The sequence below is a fragment of the Balaenoptera physalus genome, assembly GCF_965194825.1.
Source record: "Balaenoptera physalus genome assembly, contig: HAP1_SCAFFOLD_573, whole genome shotgun sequence".
In the NCBI taxonomy this organism is placed as follows: domain Eukaryota; kingdom Metazoa; phylum Chordata; class Mammalia; order Artiodactyla; family Balaenopteridae; genus Balaenoptera; species Balaenoptera physalus.
In genome coordinates, this window is record NW_028126165.1 from 29122 (window position 1) to 36817 (window position 7696).

At 54.3% G+C, this 7696-nt stretch overlaps 1 protein-coding gene across 1 annotated transcript; it reads right to left on the reverse strand.

The window, feature by feature from the left end:
• Positions 1-2052: 2052 nt before the first annotated feature.
• LOC309653540 (double homeobox protein 4-like protein 4) lies at positions 2053-7283 on the reverse strand (the record flags this gene model as incomplete). Its single annotated transcript, XM_082478464.1, has 5 exons — positions 2053-2742; positions 3253-3407; positions 3815-3935; positions 5350-5504; positions 7241-7283. The coding sequence occupies 5 exons, from the start codon at positions 7281-7283 to the stop codon at positions 2053-2055; spliced, it is 1164 nt and encodes a 387-aa protein (XP_082334590.1).
• Between the last annotated feature and the right edge of the window lie 413 nt (positions 7284-7696).

Here is a 7696-nt window from a genome sequence, read left to right on the forward strand (position 1 = left end):
AGAAACAGTTGGGAATTGGAGTAATTACACCACCAATTCGTGAAAATATGGCTGGGGCGTGTGTGTTTGTGTGATCTGTGTGTTTGATTTTCTGCGCCCACCCACTAAGGGCGGTTGTCAGGTAGTACCCGTGGACGGATGCCACCGGGGCTAGTAGGAGTCTGCAAGTCCCAGGAGGCCCAGGAGGATGTCCTGAGGAGGTGCAGGTCCTGGCCCCTTGTCCTCAAGTGCCAGAGATCAGAGAGGGGGGCGTGACCATCTTGTTGGATCAGGGTGGTTTTTCCCGAGAAGGTGGAAGTTTTGGCTGAGATAATCACGGAAACATGGGATTTGCTGGCTCCTCCCAGAAGGCACTGGCTTCCAGACTTGGACCGGCTCCCTCCTGGCCAATCCAGGTGGGGTAAGCTTGCTTGGGAGAGTAGAAGCTTTGATCAGCATGGCAGCCAGGACATCCTGAGAGCCCGCAGGTGTGTTTATGCACAGTCTACCAGTGGCCTCCCTGTGGACGTTCCGCTGCCCGTCCCTGGGCTCCGAGATTTCGCTGGAGCAGCCAGCATTGAACCCCCAAGATGGTAAAGCCACAGCTCCTAGCTCTAGCTAGCGTCTGTGCAAGTCCTGCCACCCACAAGGATCTCAGTGTTTCCCGGCACACTGTGACCCAGTGTTCCTCCCGCCCTCTTGAAAGCACCATCTTTTCCATAAGCTGTCTCCTCTTACCGCATCTCCAGTCATACTTGTCCTGAGGCTACCGTGGCCAGATTCTTTTCCCAGAAGCCCTATGCCAACTGTGTGCCCCTTGAAACTGACACTTCCTTTCTGCCCAACGAAAAGAAGGAGAGAGATAGAGAGAGAGAGAGAGAGGAAGAGAGAGACAGAGAGAGAGAGAGAGAGAGATACAGAGAGACAGAGAGAGAGGGCTGTATATTGCTCTAGAGCTCTGGAGAAAGGGGAGCCTAAGACAGAGGAGTGACTGGGAGGGAGCTGAGGACTAGATGTGTCTGCAGAGATATACACACTATAGAGCTAGAGACCCGGATGCAGTTGTAGCTAGAGACTCAGATACATCGGTGTATACACATTCAAGTGGCAACTCTCAGATTATTTTCCTACTTCGTGCCGCTGACACACCCGTGCTGGACATGGGGAGCACGGATTGAGCCAATGGAGAATCACTCAACACAGAGTGTACGAGGCACATGTGTTGGAAAATATTTTTGAAAGAAGCAGTGGAAGGGATCACCGGCCACAACGTTAAGATGCCACAGGCATTTGGTTTTTCATTTCCTTTGTGCATCGCTTTAGTTGTAACACGGCTTATCTTTTGAGAGGTGTGTGCGTGTAGTGTGTGGCCGTAGACAGACAATGAGAGAGAGGGAGGGACGGAGAGAGATTATTTGCCTGCATAATAAACCGGGCACAGTTGTTACTATGAACTCTGTCAATGAAAGTATTTGCATAGTTCTGTCCTTGTGTGCAAGGACGATGCCCTTGAGGAACACTTCCACACCATGCCCCCAGAAACCAAGTGAAGGCTGTCACTGAGAGACGGTTTTCGTGATTCCACTAGGGTGTGTTTGTGGCTACAAGCTACGGGACTAGACAGGGGCGTCTGGACCACCTTCCCGTGCTGTCCCAGGCCAAGGGAGGGATTTCACCTCCCCGAGGAAACGCGGGAGAATACAAAGCGACCAAAGCACAACCAAGAACTTGAACTGAGTGCCAAGATTTATTGATTGGATCAATGGAATGTCACATACAACGGGGAAATCCAGTTCAGCCTTGGGTCCTCCTCGTTGTCATTGGAAGGCTAGAGTCCCTTGAGGCTTCAGAGGTGGTGTCGCTCCTGGTGCCCATGCTTCCTGACAGTCCGTGTGGAGCACGGCATTGCTCGTAGACACAACGCAGTTGCCGTCGACAGTCTTCTTGCCTTGGTCGCCCTGCCAGACACTATCATGAGCGTTGCTTGTTCCTTCTCCTTTCTCTCGCCCGTGGCTCTGCCTCCCAGGAAAGGAGGCTTGAACGGGGCTCGGGGGAAGGTCTTCCTACCTCCCCCTAAGCCTGTGGCACTGGGGAGCCTGGCAGCATGTCGAGCAAGGCCTGGAATTCTTCCTCGCTGAGGGGGGCTTCCAGGGTTGCCGCAAGTTCCTCTTCCTCTGCGTCCGCATTCAGAAATGGGCCTGCCTTGTCCAGAATGTCCGCGTCTGACAAGAGTTCGTCCAGGAGGCTTGAAGAGCCTGGAAGGGCTGAGTGCTGGGGCTGTTGCTCCAGCTGGGGAGATGTCTCTTCACTTGAGGTTGGCTGCTGCGGCCAGAAGTGTGTCTCTGGCGGTGCAGGCGGCACGATGGCCCCCTGGGCAGGCTGCCCACTGGCGATGACAGCATGTGTCCCTTCGCCCCATGGAACTGTGGCCGGAAGAGGCTGCGGGTTCTGGCATCCCTGAAGTGCTGCCAGGCTGGGCTGGACCACGATGAACATCAACGGGTGGCCCACACAGCACCCAGAGGCAGCCCCTGGCACAAGAAAGGTGGGGGAGAAAACAGGAGTGGCCGCAGCAAAGGATTGCGTGCTCTCAGGTGCATGAGAGGGAGGATAACGATGAGAGCTGCTATGGACAGTGGGCGGGGGGCTTTGGTCCGACAGGGCAGTCACGGCTGATGTGGCATCTGGTCCTTCGGCCAGGGCATTCACAGGCCCACTAGCGCTCTGCTTTGGGTGCCGAGCTCTTCGGTTCTGGAACCATATCTAGGGAACCATATGGGGAGACAGGAACATTAGCAGCGCGACAGTCCAGATCTACTTGCCGCCGCCCCATCCCCGGCCGGCCCCGCCCCGGCCCGCCCTGCCCTGCCCTGCCCTGCCCTCCAATCTGTCAGGTCCATGGCAAGTACTGGTGGGCCTCATCTAAGGGCCATTTTACCTAGAGCTTTCGCCTTGGCTCTTGAAAATGCGGGAGGACGTCAGGGCAACACAGGACCCACCCCACCCGTCCCCACCCCTGGCTTTGAGGAGAGCCGTCATTGACCGGCTACAACCTCAGGCCCCTCTCTGGCTGCCCAGGACTTCCATTGCCCTCTCCTCTTCCGGAAAGGGATGCCTTCAGATCAGCCCCCTTAGTGTAGTCGTAGGACGAAGGGAACCTCCTCCCAATCCCCCCTCGCCAAGCCTACCTATATCCAGCAGCAACCCGTCACAAGGTTTAACACTCCTTCCTCGTGGGAGAACCCAAGTCCCACCCACTGGTGGAGAACTTACCTGGATTCGAGGTTCGGGAATTCCTGTCTGGTGAGCCAATTCTTCCCTGGCAGCAATAGATGGAAATCGATCCCTCTCAAAGGCTTGCACAAGGACCCTTGTTTGAGAAGGAGAGATGAAAGTCCTCTTTCGCCTGGCCTCTCTTCCCAAGCTTTCTGAAGAAGAACACACAGAGAAGAGAGGACATTCAGGCCAACTGCAGCACATTCACAGCAGATGCAGTGTGTGGTATGTAGGAAGTGGTATGTCATAGATCAAGATCGATACATCGATACATCTTATTCAGTGCTATGTGAAAATGCCCCATGTGATGGAAGAAGGGATTTCTGCACATCCGGGCAGGTTCCGGACCCGAAGATTCCAAGCCTTCCCGGCCATGCAGCTCCCCACCCTCCAACAGGGCCATGATGCTCCTGTGTGGAACAGGAATGGGGCAAGAAGCCAAGATATCATGGTTTCCTCTCTGAAGCGTTCTTGGCCCCCCACGGTCATCCACGTTCAGAGATGATTGTGTCTCAAGGGGATGCTCTGGGGAAATGCCTTTGGATTGCTGGGTACTTACCTCGAGTCAAAGCCTGAGGCGGTGGCGGCCGCAGCGGCTGCGACTGCCCTCCTTTGAAGGCATTCTCCGACAGCAATCGGCTCTGCTTCAGGCGTCTTCCCCGTTGGTTTTGAAACCAAACCTGGGTACAAAGAAAGAAAGCCTTGTCATTCAATGCTCATGCACGTACTTCCAAGATCGATTGCAGGGATGCACCATAGCACAAACGCACAAACGCGCCAGCCAGCCAGCCAGCCAGCAACAAGCCGACTAATGGAGACCCAGTACGGCCCCTCTGCCCCCAGTGTAAATATTTACGAGTCAAAGGGACTGAACTCTCACTGGCAGGTAGAATGTAGACTCCCGCTTTCACCTCTGAAGAAGTGCACCAGATTCCAGAATACACAATCTGTGTCCGTGAAAATAATCCTTCCTCTTCGAGTCACCTTACTGGTGTCCAGAGTAACGACTTGTGACACAGGAGGAGACAATGCTTGCTTTCCCACAGTCAGAATGGGATGGATAGCTACCTCTCTCTCTCTCTCTCCCCCGCCCCACCCCTCCTCATCAAAACTACCAGTTTGTCTCTGGGTCTTTTGGTCTCCGTCTACGATTCTCCGCATCTACCTGTTGACGTCTGTCTCTGTTGCCACCCGCCCGCCTGCCCACCTGCCTGCCTGCCTGCCTTCCCCTCTCTCTGTCTCTGTCCCAGGCTCTCAGGCTCAATCTCCTTTCCCTCATTTGCTCTCTTTGCCTCCCCTTTGGCACGGTCCATGCCCGATTCATGGTTCCCTGCCTCTCTTATGTCCCCACAGGCAGTACTGTCTCATAACACGCAATCATATCCATTAGCAAGTGCCCCCATGAAAACCACACTTCCCATGCTGCCTGGGAACTACTCATTGACAGTCACTTCTCAGGGACTACATGCCTCCATCACTCTTAGGTCAGGAGACTCTTATGTACCCGCTCCCCATCTTCAGAATATGTGTCCTTGTCTTCAACAGTGAAGCCGTGTGCATGCTACCTCATTCCCCGAGGCCGAACCGCAGTGTGGACCTGTGCTTGTGTGCGTGTGTGTGTGCATGTTTTTAGACGTTTCTGACGGTGGTGTGTGGAAAATGTGACACCCTGAGAAAACGTGTTCGTAGGGAAAGCCAATCAGTCTTTGGCGACGCTTTGTAAGGTCGCAGGCGAGGTGTTCCTACCTTTGGTGACTCCTCTCCAACCTGCCCAGAGAGGGAAGTCTTCAGCACGGCTAGTTCCTTGGAAGCCAGCCATCAAGGGAACACCTCCCTGGCACCACCAGGCCCTCCTGCTTCCTTGGCCCCTCGCCCTTTATTCTTGACCACCCATTTGAATGGACCTCTCGCCACACAGCTCAGTCTGGCCACGTTTTCCAAAGGGAGCCACCTTCCTTGCCCAGATTCGAGTCCCTGCTGTCTGGAGCACCCAGAAGAGGAAGCCCCCAGGGCAAGGACTCCAGCTGGCGTAGGGCGACTTGCGTCTGGCCATGGACCCCGAGAGGGAGAATGGATCGAGAGACTCGGACGTACCTGAATTCTGCTTTCCGGAATGCCCAGTTCTCGTGCCAGCCGTTCTCTGGTCGTTATCCCGGGGTAGGGGTTCTGTTGAAAGAGTGCTTGCAGGGTGTCCTTCTGACTCAGCCTCAGAACCAGCCTCCTCCTTCGCGATGGCCTTGAGAGTCGGCCTGTGGGAGAGAAAAGGGGGAATGTGTCAGGGGCGAATCCATGGAGGTGCAAACCACTGGTACCGGCACAGCGCTGGTCCTTGTGCCACGTGAAAAACCTCTAAGCCAGGGGAAGACTCTGCATTTGGAACAACCGTGGGCACACCCTGAAAGCCACGCTGAGTGGGACCCTGTGGGCTCAAGCTAAGCTGAGGGTCAAGGCTATGGGGATCCCCCCACCACTCGCCAAGGATCCACAGGGCGCCATGCAAGCAGAAGGGGAAAGCCCTAGGAAAACAGGCTAACGTGACCAAAATGGGTGGAAGGATTGTCCACCTGTGGAGGCCTCAGAAAGTCTTGATGGCTCCTACCAGATTTACCTTGAACTCTAAGCTAACGAGAGGAGCCCGGCTTCTGGACTGTCATACGCACAGGGCACATCCGCTTTCACTATTTGAAAGGAAACGAGACGAAAGCCAAACGAAGCCAGACAAACACACAAGCCAACCCCCAACACAGAACGCACTAGGAGATTGTTAAGAAGACCCACATTTTTGAGATAAGGACCAACGTGGGGCCCCGTCTGATGGCGCCCGCCCACCCACACACGCACAACAGCCCAGTGTACTTCGGAAGATGAGTTTCCCTTTCCAGGCCCCAAGGTCTTGCTGACTCGCCGTGTGTGTGTGCTATTCTTTCAGTTGGGCAGCCTTGAAGGGCTGCCCCCCATCCCTGTCCTATTTGAGGTTGCGTCTTTCTGGTGGCAAGGGGATAGATGCGTGTTTGTTTCCTGCCTTCTAAGGCGGGAGACGGGCGTGATGGCCAGGGTGGATGTGGTTTCAGGCACGTCCTGCACATCCTTGAGATTTGAGTTTCCTGAACTCTCTCCAACTCTAGGACAACACCAACCCTTCTGCAAGGGCCACCCGCTCTAGCAGCTGGCAGCTGGTGACGTAGGGTCGTCTCCAGGTCTCGCCCTGGAAGGAGGCAAGGCAAGGCAAGGGTTTCGGACCACCAACGGGGACTTCCTTTAAAAGCGCCCTTCCTTCCTGCCAGCTCCAAGGAAAATCTTTGGAAAGCACTCAAGGAACGAACGTGTCACACTGCGGATTTTGCCTCTCCAGAGGCTCCTGCACTGGCTACCTTGGAGTCCAATGAGAGACAGTTCGAGTGCTCCTGGAATCTCTGTTTCCCAGGCTCTAGCTTTCAGTTGTGGTCAAAGAAAAACTCTCTTTTTCTTCTATTCTTAATACATACTGGATGTGGATTCTTTCCATGGACACCATGGAAGTTAAACCAGTTCGAATGGAACACGAAACCAAAGAGAGCAAATCCGTAACAACAGCAAGAATAGAACATGGGAAACCAACTCAAAATCCCAAACACGGTCAACCGGAAAAGAGTGTCAGTTTAGTTGGGAACGTTTTCAAACACTCGTGTTCCATTCACTGCAACCACAGGCTGGGATTTTTGGTAGAGAAGCCATTGTCAGGCAACAGGCCTACCTACTTCCATGTCGATTTCAAGAAGGAAAACAAACGAACCAGCAAACCAGAAATATGTACGTGAATTGCCCAAACCAAGGTGCATCCTTTTGCCCAACTGATTCCAGAAACATATCCCAGCATATCTGTCCGTGCCAATTAGTGGTCATTGGGAAACTTCAACCTTCGTGGTGATCAACCCTTGGGGTGGGGAGGTGCATGAGTGTATTTGGAGGACCCAACCCCAGAGCCCAGATGCTGAGGGCAACGTACCTGTGGAGGTGCTGTATGTGCCGGACGAGCTGGACGAATCCATGGTGGGAGACCCACACGGATGGCACGGAAGCTGCTGGCCAACTGCTCAGTGCTGAGAAGCTCAGGATTTATAATGGATGAGGATGCCCCGCCCCTATTTATGTAAATAGCCGCAGATGGTGGGGAACCCTTCCTTGCAAATTGAGAACCTGGAAGGAATCCCGTGAGGCAAGTGGGCGTTGGAATGGAAGGCCTGTTCGGAGGCTCCCAGGTCCCTTTGAAGCTGCCGCCCTCGTCATCCTTTCCCAGAATGCTTGGGGTCCAGTGCTCTCTCGTTTTCACACCTTTTCACATTCCACACATACTTTTGCTCTCCGTGGAATTCCCCAACTCTGAGTCCCTCACGCTTAGCTGTGTCACTGTACTTTCCAAAATGGAGAGAGAACCTGGAGCCTAGCTTTCCTCGAGTACGTT